At 42.6% G+C, this 18,717-nt stretch overlaps 2 protein-coding genes across 2 annotated transcripts in view; one reads left to right on the top strand and one right to left on the bottom strand.

Moving 5' to 3' along the window:
- COG4 (component of oligomeric golgi complex 4) overlaps positions 1 to 18,578 on the bottom strand; it is a 24,438-nt gene extending 5,860 nt beyond the window's left edge. The window contains exons 1-12 of the mRNA XM_081031938.1: positions 18,399 to 18,578; positions 16,367 to 16,449; positions 15,574 to 15,688; positions 13,935 to 14,109; positions 12,825 to 13,018; positions 10,610 to 10,715; positions 9,945 to 10,102; positions 9,161 to 9,219; positions 7,135 to 7,268; positions 5,366 to 5,484; positions 4,649 to 4,815; positions 3,668 to 3,833 (exon numbers count right to left, since the gene is read on the bottom strand). Of these exons, the coding sequence (XP_080888064.1) occupies positions 3,668 to 3,833; positions 4,649 to 4,815; positions 5,366 to 5,484; positions 7,135 to 7,268; positions 9,161 to 9,219; positions 9,945 to 10,102; positions 10,610 to 10,715; positions 12,825 to 13,018; positions 13,935 to 14,109; positions 15,574 to 15,688; positions 16,367 to 16,449; positions 18,399 to 18,569 (1,647 nt within the window). The 5' untranslated portion in view covers positions 18,570 to 18,578. The remainder of the gene's footprint in view (positions 1 to 3,667; positions 3,834 to 4,648; positions 4,816 to 5,365; positions 5,485 to 7,134; positions 7,269 to 9,160; positions 9,220 to 9,944; positions 10,103 to 10,609; positions 10,716 to 12,824; positions 13,019 to 13,934; positions 14,110 to 15,573; positions 15,689 to 16,366; positions 16,450 to 18,398) is intronic.
- Positions 18,194 to 18,717, top strand: part of SF3B3 (splicing factor 3b subunit 3) — a 40,988-nt gene continuing 40,464 nt past the window's right edge. The window contains exon 1 of the mRNA XM_081031933.1: positions 18,194 to 18,717. The gene's annotated coding sequence lies outside the window, so the exon portion shown is untranslated.

Below are 18,717 nucleotides of genomic sequence, written 5' to 3'. Positions count from 1 at the left end.
AGCTCAGGTCTCGGACTGTGCAGAATAGTGAACCAGGTTTGCCTTTTGTCCTGTGCCTGACACAAGGCAGCAAAGCCAGCCTGACCTCAGAAGTAGTGACCCAAGGTTTCAGGTCATTTTGTCCATGTGTAGGCACAAAGTTCTGGGAGAAGTCCTAGGGCTTCAAACCTCCAAGTTCAGGTCATGCAAAGGCTGACATTCATTAAAGAAGTCCTTCCCCAGCGCCTGCCACCCAGAGGCATTTTCTCATCCATTATCTCCCTGCTCTGCCAAATATCCTCGGCAAAACAAGTATTATTAAGCCAGCTGCTCATAGGTGGGAATGAAATTTCTCAGAGGGTGAAGTGATTCACCAAGGTCAGTCAGGAATGGATTCAGCAAATATTCACCCAGTGCCTGCTACGTGCCAGGCACTGTTCTAGGTACCAGGGAGAAAGCAGTTAACAAAACAGACACAATTCATCCTCTCATAGAGTTCACATTCCAGAAGAGAAGTCAGATAATAAATGTATGTATTATATAATATCAGGTAACGATAAACACCATGAAAAAAAACAAAGCATGGTAAAGGGACAGAAACTCAAAGTGGCAGGCCAGAGCTGGAGCCAGGATTAGAATTCGGGCCTCCCCACTGTAGTAGGCCACGGGCTCCTTCTCTTATAACTCAATTGACTTTTAAGTGAGGTGCAGAAATAACACTCATAAAAAGCAGTATGTGACAAAAGTGATAATTAAGTGATGGCCATTGAGAGGAATGAAAAAACGTTTTGGTCTGAGGTATTCAAGGAAAGTTCCATGGCAGAGAGTTGCTAAGTGAACTGAACTTAAAAGGCTGGAACATAACTCTGACAGGCAAAGAGGTTGAGTACATTTTTCCATTCCCCTAGTCTCTCTCTAGCCCACTGTCCTGTTTGACATTTTCTTAATGGTACGTAGGTATTATTTGTTTTCTTGCTTGCCTCTCCCACTAGAATGACAATTCCATGAAGGCAGGGATCTAGTCTTTCTTCTTCAAAGTTGTGTCTCTTGTAGAACACTCTCCAACAGAACTTTCTTCATGATGGCAATATTCTAAATCTGAACTCTAGCCGTGCGTGGCTATTGCGCACCTGAAATATGGCTAGTGCAACTCAGGAACTGGATTTTAACATTTCAATTTAAATAGCCACTTGTGGCTAGTAGCTACATATTAAGCAGTACAGCTCTAGAACCTAGAACAGTGCCTGATATATAGAAGTTTGTCAGTATTTATTGAATGAGTGAATGTTATGGAAAAGAAATAGCATAAGCAAATGCAGCGTGGCAGAAAACCGCAAAATGTATCTGGGGATCAGCAGCCAGTGCAGACAAGTGCAGGGACATACAAGGGGTAGACCTGCAGAGGCGGGTGAAGTCAGACTGGGGCTTGGGTGCTATGCTGTCCTGTGGACAACGGGGTGGCACTGAGGCTTATTTAAAGCAGGTGAACGCCACAGGTACACAGCTGTGGTGTGGGAATACTAACCTAGAGGCTGGGGGGGGGGAGGAGCTGGAGTTTGAAAGGATCACACAGCCCCCGAACTGGTGTGCTGATGGCATGACCAGGAGGCAGGGGTGAGGTAAGGAGGAACCACTTTTCAAGAGGTGAGTCAGGGGCTTCGGGATTTCAGGGTAAAAGAAGAATCCCAGAATCCCAGGTATTGAGATTAGGATGTCCCTCTTGCCTTCCTGAGAATGCTTCTCTCATCGGTGTCCTACGGCCAATACTAAAAGGTCATGCTACTGACAGTGCTAAGGCCGCTTCCACTGTGGATGGATGACTTAGCGCCTTTCATGAGCATGCCACAGCATCACAAGCTTCCAGGGAAAAAAACTGCACTATCATGACAGCTCAAGAATGAAGACCACGACATAAGTGTTTCCAGGCATTTAAGGGCACCAAGAATTATCTGTCATGAGGGGAAAAGGGATTTGGGTTTAAATGGTATTGATTTCAAAGTTTCCTTGTATTGACAGCCCTTGTAAGCAAGGACTCACTGGGCTTATCCCAGCTCCTGGTCAGTGACAGGCCGGCACCTTTGGGCAATTCACCTTGACAGACCAACGAATCTAGGTAACATAGGAAATAGGCCCTATGATGGGAGTAATGACATTATAAGTACTTGGCATCAGAAAAACTAGAAACCTGTCACCAAGCATTTAGTATTACCTTTCTTATTGGCCTTATCTTCTGGGGCCTCAAACAATGAAACTGCCTGAATGGGAGCGGCAAATGCACGAATGGACAGTGGTCAGCCTAATGGGGACTTGTGGATCCAAATGGTGGAACACAGGACTAGAGTATGTAGAGTCGGAAGGCCTCAACAAACCACGAGGAAAAGATGTCTAGCTTTGCTGTGGTAGGTAGTAACAAGGAGTTGTTTCTGAGCAGAGAAATGAAAGCATGAAATAAGTTGGGTACAAAATAAAATAGAATGTAAACAAAATGAAAAATTTAAGTCTGTCTATGCTCATGGTTGCCGGACATTCTAGCAAAGTTCTCCAAAGGTTCCATACTCAGAGGCAACAGTTACCGGGAGCTCATCCTTTTGATCCTTTTTGGCAACAACCATGACATCCCAGATCAACAGAAACCATGCCCAGGGAAAATACTTCCAATGACAAGATGAGCGTAGGGCTGCCTAACAGCCTCCAGGCTAGATCTGTCTGAGAACTCGTTACTGTGGGTTCCCCTGCACAGGGACAAGGTAGATATTAGCATGTTTAGGTTTCTGTCTCAGAAAGTGACAGCTCTGCGCTCTTTGGGAGTTAAGAATCTGAAAAGCAAAGGACACCGCTTCCAGAAAAAAATACATGTACATGTTTTTTGCACCCAACGCCAGGGTGTTCAGAGACCCCATCTGTGGCCTGTTGAGAGCTCTGCTGCTGGACGTTTCCTGCAGCCTCTGATCCTCAGGAGCCAAGACTGAGTCTGGTCGATGTAAGTGTGGAACCGAGTGACCTCTGACAGTGCTGTTCCCACTCATGCCGACAGCAAGTGCCAGAGGCCTGACTGCGAGCTCAGGACTCATCACTGTCCTTTCTGGCTCATGACAAACTGCCCATTCCCTTGTATAAATCCTTTCATCCTTGCGTGCTTCTCCTTCGCCAGCTGTCCCACAGCTGGGGAGACTCACAGCTTCACCACATCTGTCATTCTGGGTACCTAAGGGCTTTGATCAGGTAACCTTTCTGAGGAAGTGGAAACCCTAAGAAGTGTGTTAGAAAAGCAGTCCTGGCAGGTTGGAAGGATGAGCACCCACCCATGCTGGGGGACTGTCCTCAGAGGAGCAGTCTGCGGATATTCCAGTTGGTTCCGTGGCAGATGCAAGCCAAGGCTGATCCTCAGTGGAGCCCCTGAGCAGCTGGGTCGTGCTCTTGGGAATAAGTACTGGGGGGAGCTGAGACGCCCAGACCGCCAGGCAGGGAACAGTGCATGTCCTGGCTCAGGCTCCTCAGAAGTAGGTCCCTGGGGAAGCAATGGTTTCAGAACCTCCGAGGAGGAGCTTTCCTTAAAGGAGCTTTCCTTCTACATAGACACTGGAGAAAAAGTCTCCAGTTTATGGCTGATTATATACTGTGGCTTAGAGATCATAGTTTAATCCCTTGAGATAAACCCACCCAGCTCCCAGCTGGTGGGGCTACGTACCAGGAAGGACAGCTTGGCCTCGTCAGTGCTCTCAATGCCTTTTGTGTCAAATTTGCCCTGCTGAAGGCTGCTGTGCATGATGTTCACGGCACTTGTCACCCCCCGCTGGATGTCCTGAAAGGTGGTGGCTGGGAAGCCCATCCGCAGCTTGTTACACAGGACGTCCCTGGGGGCAGAACGGCATACAGGGATTGATGGGGACTCCGTGCTCAGCCTGGCTTTCAGGACAGCGGGACCAGAGGGCCCACTACCCTGACCCGCAGCACAAGTTGCTCTTTTGGGGGAATCACCAATCCTTGAGGCCACTGGAGGGGACCTTGTGCAGCTAGGGTACAAGGGCCAACACCCCCTCAAGGGTACTGCTGTGACAAGAACACACAGAGGAGACTGGCTAGTTCTCTACCTCCTCTGATGCTTTTGGTTACCACCACTGAACTTCAACAAACAGCAGTGCTGCTTAGTGAAAGGCAGTGCTGCGTAAGAGTTGAGAGAATGGGTTTTGAGATGTCAGTTTGGGACTGTATTCCATACCCACCACTTACGAGGTGTGGGATCTTTGACAAGGGATGGAATTTCCTTATCCACAAACCAGAGCTAATATTTCCTACATCACAGGGTTGTTATTAGGACTGAGTAAGAGCAGGATATCAGCATAGTGCCTGGCCTGTAGCGATGGTAACTATGATTGTTCGTATTACAACTACTGCCTTCATCTGAACTGCTTGTTTTCTTTCCTAGGTCTGAGGGCCAATGATCCCTCTAATCCAGTCCAGATAATAGAGACTTGGCCCATAAGATACCTGGCTGTGGTACATACAGCTGCCTGGAGCCAAGGATGTTGTGCTATGGATAAGAGCTTATATCCTGTATAGAACTGAACCTAGTATCAAGGACAAAAAGGAAGAAACAAATGGGCCTCAGGAATCAATCACAATTAGGACCTTTCTGCCTCCTAAAAAGGAGAAAGGGAGACAACCATACCTGAAGTCAGACTCCAGCTCTGTAGTGGCGAGGTTGATCATGGCACAGAGACAGTCAATGCTGGAGCTGGACAGGGCCCGCCCAATGCACTTCTTAACAATGTAGAAGACATCATCCACCATGCTGGATGTCAACTGGCCCTTCTCACAGGTGTCCATAGCCACAGCCTACCCAAAAGGCAAAGCACCCAGTGAGGGCCCCAGTTCTGCATATTTGAGATGGCTCTGGAACAAGCCCTGCCTCTGCTTCCTTTTCTATACCTTGTCCATATTTTCCCCCACATGGCTTATTTTGGTCACAGCTTGGTATGGATCCTCCTTGTTCAAATAGATCACTTTCCTACCAATCACTATATTAGAAAAGTAAGTATAGAGGGTCTTTGCCTTGAGGACACCTGTTACCTGGGATGTAAGACATCAGGAGAGGAACTTCTTCCCCGAGACTCCTCACCCACATACCTCCAGGAGGCAGGGAACAAGCAAGACTCCCTGAGGAGCTGAGGTGTTCTTTTTTGACCCTTGGGAAAGAAGTCCCAGCTATGTCTATAAAGAACATGACAACTCCAAAGTGTAGCAACTAACCATACAACGTGGTACCACTCAGTCTGCATGCAAGGGTATTCGCAAAGCAGGACCAACATGACATGTCTCGGCCATTTCCTTCAGCCTGTTTCTTGGACAGGAAGCCCATTTCCAAGGGAAGTGTGCTTTGTCCTACCTTATTGACAGTTTCCCTCATGAAATACTCCTCCATGGTAATGTATAAGCCAATCAGCTCCTGCATGGTGCAGCTCAATAGGCAGTTATTGAGGAGTTTGTCGAGACACTTCTGGTGCTCTAGGGGACAGCCAAGAAAGAATACTCACTTTTCTGCCTCAAGGGAAACAGAACAACCTGTTTCATTTTTTCAGGTTTCTTTCTAGTGTTTATTTCAAATCTGTGCATAATTTACATGGTTATAATCACAGTATAGATACAATTTTGTATCGTGCTTTAAAAAATATCATCAATATTTCCAGTGTTTCCACATAGCCTCTTTTTTTTCTTTTTAGCTCATTTCTTTTTAATGTCTGTATGACATTTTATCTGGCAGGCAGTCTATATTTTTTAAAACTACTCTCCTATTTTTGTACACCTGGGTTCTTTCCAAATGTTTTGCCATTATTAGAGGTAACTGGAGATCACAGTAATTGGAGATTATAGTACAAAGAACTTTTTACTTCTTTTCCATTATTTCCTTAGAATGACTCAAAAGATGTAAGTTTCCAGAGCAAAGATTGAAATGTATTAGGTATAATACATTTCTTTCTCTAAACCAGTGCTGTCCAACAGAATTCTCTGTGATGATGGAAGTGTTTTATATTTGTGTTGTCTAATGTTGTCTAACAGCTATTACTGAGCAATTAAAATGTGGCTAATGTGGATGAGGAACTGAATTTTTAATTTTATTTAATTAATTTACTTTTTATTACATTTAAATAGTTACATGTGGCTGGTGGCTACTGTATTGGACAGTAACAGTTATTAATAGCAACGAGCATCAAACTCCAAATAAACATACATCCTCCTTTAAATACCAACTCAAAGGAATGCCACTTGGGCCCTATAACCAACTCCCCTGCCGTGTATTATTGGCACAAGCCATGCAGAATGACACTGATGCTGGATTGGTCTTCAGTCTCCAGTTCAGAGAATTCTGCAATACTTGCTCAGCAGGAATTAAATGGTCCCCTTAAAAACTTGGGGAGTAAGTTTGTAAATGAAATAGGACTGTGGTACTTATTCCAATGTATTTATCCCTTCAAAAATTGTGACTGAAAGAACTTGGAGACTGAGAGAGGGGGTGAAAGCCTTTCTTTACACTATATACTCTTTCTGGGTACTCTTTCTTTATACTATATATTCTTTTCTCACTAATATTGAAGTGTAATTTATGGACCATAAAATTTGCCCATTGTACATATACAATTCGATTTCTTTAGTAACTTTATAGTTTTGCAATAATTGCTACAATTCAGCTTAGAATATTCCCATCACTCTGTAAAGTTCCCTGGAAGTTATGTATATTTCCTCTTTCTCTCCCCCTCCCTTCTTTTCCCTCTCCCTCTCTCTTTCATTCCCTCTCTATCTTTCCATCCATCCATCTATCCATCCATCATGTGCACATATAACCTACTCAAACACCAGTCCCTAATCTAGAGGTGGTAATGAAGCATGGTATGCCAAAAAGAGCAGAGGAAAACAATTAAATCATTTTAGGCCATTAGCCTTACTCGTCTGTAAAATGATTAGATGGCCTCAAAGCCTCCGTCCAATCCTCAAATTCGGTTAAGTCTAGATTTCCCCCTGGGAGTCAATTTGACCATAGACCCCTAGATGCTAATAAGCCCCCGTTATTTCCTTATTAAGAGTTCTGTCGCTTTACTATGAACTAACAGTGCCAACTACAGCCCAGCCCTGCTAGTGGATATGGGAAACTCCTTTTACCTTGCTTTACTTCTTCTGAGGCCATAGAGTCCCCCACCTCAAAATCAGAGCTGATCCTCTTCCTGAGGAAGCGTAAGTACAACTCACTGCGGGCATTCATCAGGGTGACCTCAGTCAAGATGGGGTCCAGTTCCCTGAGACACATGGAGCAGAAGAAATAAGCAGGAGGACAATGGATTCCCTCAGATGTAAGAGGTACAATCCCAAACTCCCCCTCTCCACTGGATCTGGAAGGTCTCCGTCAGATGGTCATCCTGGTTCTGCTGACCCAATTATAATCAGAGACAGCAGTCAACCAAATACTTCATTTACATGTTTTATCTGAATCATTCACCCCCTACAATCCTTCCAGGGCCAAATAAGAGACTGGGAGGTGTGTTTTTGTTAGCAGTCTGAGTAAAAATTATTGATGCTTTATGTGAAAGAAAACACACTTCCCCAACCTCTTATTTAGCTGCGGTGGGATTTTTGGGATACACCATTAAACTGTCCTACACCCATTCATCTATCCAGATGAATAGCCAAAACAATCAAAAAAAAAGTTGGAGGACTCATAGATTCCAATTTTAAAACTTACTACAGCAATCAAAACAGTGTGGTACTGGTATAAAGATAGACCTATCGATTAACTGAGAGTCCAGAAATCTTCACATTTATGGTCAACTGATTTCTATGAAGAGTACTAAGACAACTGAATAGGAAAAGAATAGTCTTTTCAAGAAATTGTGCTAGGATAACTGATATCCACATTAAAAAAATGAAGTCGAACCCCTATTTCAGTTTATATAGACAAATTAACTAATTTTCCACAGTGAAGTCCAAGAGATCTTTTCAAAACATAAATCTGGTCATATCATAATCAAGATTTCCATAGATTTTAGGATATAAGATGTGGAAGGGCCTGACTATAACAACCTGTTCAGATTCATATCAGGCTCTCCCCAACTCTTTGCACTTCAACTACGCTGGCCTTTTCTCTGTTGTTCAAACAAACAGGGCCTTAGCACATGCTTTTCCCACTTGACCTGGAACACCCTTCACCTCTTATTTTTACTCTTAAGGTCTCAAATCTATGGTTATTTCCTCAGAAATTTTCCCTTGAACTTCATTAGCTTATGCTATATCCCTCTATTACATGTTCTTCTGTACCCTACATTCTGTATATCATAGCAGTTAACAGCATGAACTCTAGAGTCAGACGGCTTGGATTCTTTTCTTGGCTCTGCCCCTTTCTAGCTGTGTGACCTTGGGCAAGTCATCTAATCTCTCTAGGCTTCAGTTTCCTCATCTGCAAAAACTGTTTATGGATTGAATCAGTGATTCTCCACTGAGAGTGACTTTATCGCCCAGGGGACATCTGGCAGTGTCTGGAGACACTTTTGGTTGTCACAACTGGAGGGAGATACCAGCACCTAGTGGGCAGAGACCAGGGATGCTGCTCAACATCCTACAGTGCACAGGATGTCCTCCATAACAAAGAATTATCCCGCCACAATGCCAATAGCACAGAGGCTGAAAAAGCCTGGATGAAATCATTTAATATTTGTTAAGTGCTTAGAACAATGTCTGGCATATAGTAAATCCTATGCATGTGTTAGATAGTATCATCTACTTTATAAACCAGAGATGTCACAAAGAAAGAATTAGGTCTGTTCTGCTCACTTTGCTTGCTGCTACATTCCCAGTGCCAAGGACCAGTGCCTGACATGTAATATGTACTCAGTAAAAATTTGCTGATTGAATGAATACATTTTTATAATGTTTGGGTTTTCTTTTAACAAGCGCAAAGTAAAAGCTTAAAATTTTGGGATTTCACCTTTGGGGGAGGGAGAGGAGGAAAGTCACTTTGGCAGCTTTAAAAGTATTGGTAATCATTCTTTATAAACCACACGTTATATTCCATTAGAAAAAAAAAGAGTTATAGATAAAAATGTTTTTAAAATATAGACCACATTGTAACAAAGTAATATTAGAATGATACATATTGCCAATTCAAACTCCTATGGGCTGAAGAAAAGAGGATTACCTTGGTTCTATTTTTTCTGTTGCAGAATTTCTCATCAAGTTGTTCTGGACGTGCCGGAACTGCAATACACCACAGAAGTAAGAATGCTCGGCCCCACCCTCTTTCTATCTGTCTCTTGCTGATCACTCCACATTTCTGGCACACATGAATGTTTAGGTTTAGTTTGCTTAACAGGCAGCCAAAAGTAGGTTTTCAGGATGACGAGCTAGACTCACTTTTGATTTATGTGCTAATGCTCACCTCCATTATTGGGAGGGGAAACAACCAAAAAGGGTTGCTCATGGTCTTCCAAGGGACTCCTGTGTAGTCCCCTAGAGTTACCATAGGGTTATTCTATTTCTACGTCCCGTTCTTACTTTTTCTACTCAAAAGAATGGAGAAATAAAGTTCTAAAAAAAGCAAACGTTACCTTTAGCACTTAAGGAACTAAGAAATGTGAGACATATAACTCAACACTTAACAGGATCTTCACAAATAAAATTCTCATTATGTCACCAGAAGGCACAGTTGCACATCCTGTGATAGAAAACTAGTTGAACATTTCTACTGTGCTCCTTTCAGGAAGCCCTGGCCAGTTACTTCTCAATCTTGCACTGAGACCATCATCATCGTGACAACACCTCAAGTCCAAAGTAAGCTGATGATGGGGCAAGATGCAGGCCAATCTATAGCTGGCATTTATTTTTCTCCTGTCTTCATCTTTTTTCTTTTTATTTCCCCAGTTCATTCGTCAGTGTCCCTGGCTAATGCTGCTTCCAAACTACTTGTAGCTTCCCCTGCTCACCTGCTGGTGGTAGTTCCTCTGCTTGATGAACTTGTCTACTATTTTCTCCACCTGTCTGTCACATTCCACCTGCAGATATTTTATGAGGGTATAAAGTCTCCCTAGACCATAATAGGTCTCCACTATTGGCTGGTGGGTTTCCACAATGCGGGCTATACCTAGAAGGGAGAAAATGAGAGGGTTGGATTCCAAATATTCTTCCCACAAAATAAATTCCTTTCTTCCATCCGGGACTGACCCAAGGCCTAACTCAACCCTTTTTGGCTGTTTCACCTCCCAAAATGAGTACAAATGGTTCTCGTCAGTGCTGGAAGTTGCTAAGCAAATTTGTCTGTTTAATATGCACAGTGTTTGACATACCAGCATTTCATAAGTTATATTGATAATTTCTAGAGGAGCATCTTTAAAAATCAGCATTACTCTCTTCCAGCAATTTATTTTAAGGTTAAAGTTACTCTTAGAGTTTGGTCTTAAGGGTTAGGGAGGATCAAACTAATCTTTGCTAATCAGATACTGAATTGAGAAGTTAATTCTCCAAAACATCAGTATACAGTAAACTAGAGGATTAAACGAAAGGCACCAGGCTAGTCGAGAGAGAAAACAAACTAGGATGCAGGTGTTAGGTAGGATAATGCCTCCAGTCTCCCTAGAGTAAAGAGGCTTGCCTTCAAACAGGAGAGTGAGTGTATCTGCAAAGATGACTGCAGCTCTTCGATCGCTCATGTCTGTCTCTAGTACCAACAGCAGATTCTCCTCAGCTTTACTGGCCACCTAAAAAAAAAAAAAAAAAAAAGAAAAAGAAAATCCCGATACATTTCTCAGACCAAAGGCCGGCCTCAGTTTTCTAGAAAGATTTCCCATTGGCTTTCTTTTGCCCATGTTTCCCTTGATGTTTGAAAGCCTAGGCAGCACAGAGGAATCTCCTGAGGGCTCTGGGTTGTGTGAGCTGCAGGCAGGACAAGGAACTTGAATGCAGTGGTAGCTCTTGTCCTATTTAGAGTTATAAATGTTTTTCTTTTCTTTGAAAATATGTACTGCCATTAGCCCAGGGAGAATCCCCAATTTCAATAATAGTCTCAAAGTGTAATTCAAAGTTAGCATTAGCGGTGTCTTATTGAGAAGGACAAGGCATCTGGGCACCGCTGAAGGGACTTTCAAGGGATTTAATTAAAGTAGAAGCCATTTCGAGGTCCCAAAAGACAAAGAACTGATTAAAAAAAAGTACCATAAAACAGTTGAATATTATTTTAAATTAATTTTTTAGAGTGGGTAAAACACAAAGTCTCAAATGTTCAAAAGGAACAAAGAAGTGGTGAAAAGCGGTTCTTCCTCTTACTCATGTCTCTTTATCTCCTAATCCCCCTCTTCAGAGTGATCACTGTTAACCCTTCTAAAAATATCCTGTGCCTATACAAGCAGACATGTTTGCTGCCATGTCTCTCAAACAGGAACGGTAGCATACTGTTGTTTAACTTAAACCACGTTCGAGAATGAAATATGTCAGCACACATGAAACTCTCATTTTTCTTAATGGCAGAATAGTGTTCCATTATAGAGAATTCGTGGGGTGGGGGGGCGGGATGCACTCTGACATATAGTTAAAAAACAACTTTCTGCACACATCCCCGCTAGGATTTGCTTCTCTTTATTTGAGGTGGGGGAAGAGGGCTGAGACTTTAACTAGAGCCTGTTTCTTTTTCAAGATTTAACCTTAAGTGACCTTGTCTGCTTCTTCTCATTGTGGCTTATTTTGAGACTCAAACCTGATTATGAAGTCTTTTTTTTTTAAGTGCACACAAAAGTAATTTATTAACAGAAAACAATAATTTGAAGAGTCCTGTTCAGAGATGGCAATCCTCCTTCCTGTGGGTGCTGTGGGAGGGGCTGTGGGGTGACATCCTCAATCCATCTGATCTTCATTCCTGAGTGGGCAAGGGCTCTAAGAGCCGACTGGACCCCTGGTCCCAGGGTCTTGGTCCTATTTCCTCCTGTGGCCTGGAGTTTGATGTGGAGGGCAGCGATGCCCAGTTCCTTGCACCTCTGGGCCACATCCTCAGCAGTCAACATGGCAGCATATGGACCGGACTCATCTCAGTCATCCTTTACCTCCATCCTACTAGTTACATGGCAGGTGGTTTCCTTGCCAGAGCCATCGGTGACATGGACAAAAGTGTCACTGAAGGATGCAAAGATGTGCAGACACCAAATACATTTTCTCCTTCAGTCACCTGAGGTCCGAGGCTGATGACCTGTTCTTCCTTCTTTTCCTTTTCCTTGCAAGGTGCCATTTCCCCACTTCACAGGCTCCTCCCTGGTTGAAGACATCCACCTCCCAAGACAAGGTAAAAACCTGCATCTGGGGTCAGCCGCCGTGTTCTTCTCGCCCAGCACCTGGTTCAGCTTCCATGGAAAGACCCCAGTCCCATAACCCCGGCCCCACTGGGCCCCTCTGCTGCAGGATGCCACCTGATTGTCCCCCCCCCCCCGGGCCCCTACCTACCTAGTTATAACGTCTTAGAACTACTCAGCAACGACATTGAAAGCTCTTAAAAGAAGCCAGTTCCTGACTGACAGTTTGAACAGGGTAAGTCAACTTGTCAGAGAATTTGCATTTTAGTTTTTCCTATACTTTCACTTGGCCTGTTGAAAATAAACGTGTATCAGCACATGTCTAGGCCAAGCCTGGTACACAGTAGACTGGCAATAAATAGATAAATGATGACTGAATGCATGTATTCAGTCCTGCCAGGCTACAGCAAGAACAGAAAAGGGGAGTCAAATCCAGAAGCGAGAAAGTATCCAGACATTGCATCTATGCAGTGCTCTAACCTGCAGGCAGAAAACCACACCATTATCTTGCTGAGAATTCAGGGGCCATACCTGTTTGCAAAGGTATTCTGAGAATTTGCTTAATCCCTCCTCATGCAAACCCAGCAGTGGGAAGATCTTGAAGAAACGCTCTACTTGGGGTAGATCCTCTTCATTAGTGGCCACAGCAAACTTCTCGGTTACAATGGCTTTGAGACGCTGTTCAGCTTCCTGCAGCAATTTCAGGTTGGCATCAATCATGCTCCCTGTGCAAAGGGGAAAAAGTGAAAATTAATGTCAGATTTATGCCACTTAGTCCATATACCACTTTTCATTCAAAAGATATGTATTAAGATATGTATTTACTGTGTGCGAGATACTGTACTAGCAATATGGATGATTAAAAGATCAATCAGCTGTGATCATTGCTGTCACAGAAGTTATAATCAAGGGAAAGAGCTAAGCTCTGTGCACAAATAACTATAATAAAATTCAGTGTATAAGTGTCATAATAAAAGTGCCCACAAGTCTCATCTGTGGTTCAAGTAATCAGAAAAGACTTCCTAGAGAATGTGACATCCCAGCTCTCAAAGATGGGCAGGATTCTGATACTTGAATAGGAAGAACATACATTCCAGGCAAAGGGGATGAAATGAACAAAGAAATAGAAACTGAAAGATAAAAAGAGTTATTTGCAGAGTATTTTAAACAGTACCACAGTTACATGCTGTGCAGGAGATCAGCGCCCCAACCCCCATGTTGTTTAATGGTCAACTGTATATTCCCTGGCAAATAGATGAGCTAATTTGCACAACGAATAATGCATGAGTGAATAGCATGAAATAAGGCTAGAAAGAAATAAGGCTAGAAAGAAATAAGGCTAGAAAGGGTGAGTTGAGATCATGGAAGGCCCAGAATACCGGGCTAAGAATTTAAGTTTTGAAGTAGGCAATATAGTCAGGTGGAAAGAACCCACTGGCCAGAGAACAGCAAATCTAGACTGTTTCCTTTTCTATAAAATGGAAATAACAACACTGGCCCAGGATGCTCTAGGACCTATATAGGATCTATTGCCAGACAAGGATATTCCTAATAACAGATCCCTTTTCCTGGTTGAGTGTGCCTAGTTCAGATTCTGGATGCTTGTAACTAAACTAGAAATCAACAGTTTGGGATGCTGACCTTCTTTGCCCTGTCGGCTGAGCTCAATGACTGACTTGTCTAGGCACAAGTAGCGATGAATGTGGGCTGCGGCCTGCTCATAATCTTCATTCCTCAAGGCTGTCTGAACTCCATCCATACAGAACTTCAGGTCCAAGATGTCGTCGGCTCTCTGAATGGCTTGATAGAGGCGGTTCTGCAAAAACACTTGGTGCTCAGAAATCATGTCCTATTCTTTCACAAACATCTCTTCAGAAGGTAGGGAGATTCAGGGACTGAATCTGGTTAACCATAGGTCCTTTTCAGCTCTCACTAGTGAACTCAAAAACAGTGTCACTACCTCTCACAAAACTGTTTTGATGATGATTAATACCATTGACAGGTAGGTATCAAGCAATTTTATTTACGTGCCCAGGTCATTCATTTTCATGGAAGCAAGAACAAGGATAATCCATATTTGTATTTGGCTTATATTGTAAAATTTATAACAGCATCAGAATGTATTTGACATTTTGGAAGTGTGACATTGTAAACCAAGTTATAAAGTAATTGAAATATGGGGAAAGTATTTTTCTTTTAGAATGAGCAAGAACGTTTAAAAAATCCTTCAATATGTGCATTGGTGGCTGTGTGGCTTAGTGTTTTGTGGTTATTTTGCAGAATTTGAACAAATAGATTGGGAAAAGTTATGATTTTTCACAAGACAAACCAAGGTTGGGACTGACTTGTTCAAGAGCCTCGACTCTGTGCTACTTTGTTCAGTATAGTTGCCACTAGCCACCTATGGCTACTGAGAACTTGAAATGTGGCTAGTCCAAATTAAGTTGTTTATGTGTAAAACACACACTGGATTTCAAAGATTTAGTACAAAAACAAAGAAGATACAATATCTCAATACCATTTTATAGTAATTACATGTTTAAATTGTATCTTGGATATAATGAGTTCAACAACATATTTCAAAAATTATTTTCACCTTATTTTTTAAAAATGGCTACCAAAAAATTTTAAATTACATATGTGGTTGGTTGGTATTAAATGCCTTCTTTTCCAATCTGACTGATTTTTATTTCATTTTCTTTCCTAATTGCCCTGGTTAGAATCTCAAGCACAATGTTGAAGTGGCAAGAGCTGACATCTTTGTTTTGGTCTGATCTCAGGGGAAAGCAACCAGTCTTTTCACCAATAAGTATGTTAGCTATGGATTTTTCATAGATGCCCTTTATCAGTTTGAGGAAGTTCCTTTCTATTCCAAGTTTGTTGAGTGTCTTTATAAAGGGTGTTAAATTTTGTCAAATGTTTTTTTTTGAGTCTATGAGATAATCATGTGTTTTTTGTCCTTTATTCTACTGATATGGTTTATCATAGTAATTTATTTTTCAGATGTGAAACCAATCTTGCATTCCTGGGATAAATCCCATTTATTCATAGTATAGTCTTTTTATATGTTGCTGGATTCAGTTTGCTAGTGTTGTTGAAAACTTTTATGTCTATATTCATAAGAGCTCTTGGCCTGGAGTTTTGTTTTCTTGTGATATCTTTGTCTGGTTTTGGAATCTTGCGTTAGATTTCTATTAGATGGTGCTACTCTAATTTCTAATATGGTGGCTTTTTCTACTGCCCTCTAGTGACTCAAACATCAACACCATAATGGGATTACCTTGGCTAGATCAAGCTGACGGACTTTACTGGACACATTCTCAGCTAGGTTGCAGGTAAAGGTGATCATTCCAGCTAGCTGCTTTGCATCTCCTTCAATCAACTGCAAGTTGGGACTAGAGATACACATTGTCAGCACACATATATCCATAGGGGTAGGAGTAAGGGATGGAAAATTTTTTTTTTTGCAGATGGAGACTGTCTTATAATTCTTTTGCTATCTCCCCACAATTCTTAGCTTGGTTCACCCTATTAACAGGTTTTTTTTTCAAGAGTGTTTTACTGTAAACTCAGGCCTATACTTAATAAAAAGTAATTTCTATAACTACTAAAGACACCCCTAAATAGGTACTGTCAAAGAATTAGAGAACAGATTCTTTCAATTGCTAAGTGAGCATAAAATGCACTAATCGATAATCTGAGAGAATGAGATCAAAGAGCAATTTTTATGACTAGCAAATACACAAAATCTATAAAAACAGTAGTTCTCAAACTTGAGCCACGCACCGGAACTACTTGGTGTGTTATTAAAATACAGATTCCTGAATTCCCATTCCCTGTTTCTGATTCAGCAGGTTTGGGGTGGGGCCCTAGAATTTGCATTTCCAACAAGTTTCCAAGTAGTCCAGAACACTCCGAAAACCACTTAACTATACCTTACCACGAGGTAACGCACCTCTACCTTGTTTCAAACTCAACTGGCATTTTATCACAGTAAGTTAGAGAAAATAATAACTTATCCAGTGGACGCTGTTGGAATTTACAATAGCTTTTGCTGAGATGAACAGACTCACCCCATTCGGTGGAGACTGACCATTTTACTTTCAATAGTGTTTTGCTGTTCCAAAAGAGCATCCAACTCTCTTTCCACCACTTTCTGAAACAGAGAAACATCCTATCATCAGAATGGTCAGAAGAGTTATCTAACCCAACCACTTGGCTGAGGGGTGAATCCCATTTCAAATGTCTTCTTTCTTTCCACTAAGACATTAACAAACAATACTTAATTTTGCACTTATCACATTGCATTGTTTCCTTATGTATGTCTTCATCGAGCAGATGAACACCACAAAGAGAAGAAACAAACCTTTACTCCATATCATTAGCACAATGCCTAATACAGAAGTGCACTTAAAATATAATGGTTAAACAAATGAAACTTCCAAAGTGGCAGTTATAAAAAGTCTCTTTATAGTGTATCTATCTCAATGGAGCCACTTACTGCATTACCTCAATTAACGTAAATTTCTTACGCTTGAATTTCTTCATCTGTAAAATATGGATAGTAATACAGGACTGTTGTGTGAGTCAAACAAGACAACAAACATCAAGTGCTTAACATAGTATGTGGCTTATGGTTCAAATAACATTCATTAATAGTAGCTATACATTTATCTCAAAATAGTCCATAAAGATCCAGAGGAAAACTTCACCTTGACAGTCGTCAGATGCAAATACAGAACTAATATTGTTCTATCTGTAAGATCGACTTAATTTTCCCCAAAGTATCAACTGACTCAATGAATGCAAACTTAGGTATGTTAAGTCAAGAGTACTGAATTTCAGGGGCCAGCATGGTGACTCAGGCAGTTAGAGCTCCGTGCTCCTAACTCCGAAGGCTGCCGGTTCGATTCCCACATGGGCCAGTGGGCTCTCAACCACAAGGTTGCCAGTTCAATTCCTCCCGGGCTTCGCCCCCTGCAACTAAGATTGAACATGGCACCTGAGCTGCCACTGAGCTCCCAAATGGCTCAGTTGGTTGGAGTGCGTCCTCTCAACCACAAGGTTGCCGGTTTGATTCCCACAAGGGATGGTGGGCTGTGCCCCCTGCAACTAGAAAAATGGCAACTGGACCTGGAGCTGAGCTGTGCCCTCCACAACTAAGATTCAAACAACAACTTGACTTGGAAAAGAAAGAGTACTGAATTTCATAAAGCACATCTTACTGAAAAACGTATCAGAAATTGCTAGAGTTGGTTAAAGTTAATATTTGAAAATATTCAACGATGTCAATGATTTCCCCTTCCCCAGGCTGAAACTGCCTTCTGTGCTCAACCTTATTTAAATGCTTGGTTTTAGGGAACAGATACAAAACTTTCAGCTCAGGGCTTAGATTTCGTTCTTCTGACCGGCAAGGAACCCAACCGACATTCAAAATGTATTGACAGCATCAGATTGCCACGGAAAAGTGAAGGAGGCAGAAAGGAGATAAAATGTTATGAGCTGAAAGGTATCCTCCCGAGAATCTAGTCCACTCCTCATCTGACAGTGTCAGGGGTACAAAAGATGAAGTTACCTGTCCAAGATTGGACAGTGGGGCCTGTGTCTTTACACGTCAAGCTTCTACAAAGCTCTGCATTTAACCGAAACACTAAAACTACACCCCGAAGGCATTCCCTGTAAGAGGAAGTGGTAAACGCTTCAGCTTTATTTGCAGACTGCCCGCTTACATGAGATAACGGGGTGGAAGCGTTTCATAACGTTTAAATTGCTAAGCCAATGTAAGAGGAGAGCCTTTGTACTTGTTTAGAGAACCAAGCGAGTTGGCGTAGACGCTCAACCTAACTTGACTCCCGCGGAGCCACAAGAGCCAAGGAAGTCAAAAGGGGGTGGGGCTGATCGCCCAGATAAGAGGGAAAACTTGGGGGCATCAGTGTGAATGGAGATGACAAGTCCCAAGAGCTACACTTAACCACACTCCTCCTCGAGTAGATGCTTATTTTTCTTGGCAAGGACAGGGCTTCCCCCAGCCCGGATTTCCCGACTGACGGCTGCTACGCCCACTGCCCGTGGATGCTCCCGGAAAAAGAGGTTCAGCCATCCCACCTCTTCGCCGCAGAGTCGTTCGTACACAGCCTCCAGCTCCTGCAGCTCCGTCAGGGAGCGAATGAGTTCGGTGGAGATTTCGGAGCAGCGGCCTCCGGTCACCCCACCAGGCGGCGGAGGAACGCCTAAGAGCTTCAGAGGGGACTCGAGGTCCGCCATCTTGGTTCCCATTCCGTGCTTCCGGCCCCGCTAGGCCCCCTCCTCGTTGGCCCGCGGGCTCTGGAGGCTGCCCGCGGCAGTGCCCAATGAACTTATTTTTAAAAAGTCTTTAAAAAGACTATTCATTTTCTATTCTCCTGGAAAAAGTGACTGTCATAAG

This window comes from Rhinolophus hipposideros (genome assembly GCF_964194185.1).
Source record: "Rhinolophus hipposideros genome assembly, chromosome: 21".
Lineage (NCBI taxonomy): Eukaryota > Metazoa > Chordata > Mammalia > Chiroptera > Rhinolophidae > Rhinolophus > Rhinolophus hipposideros.
The sequence above is the reverse complement of the archived record's forward strand: the minus strand, read 5'-3'. Positions and strand labels throughout refer to the sequence as shown.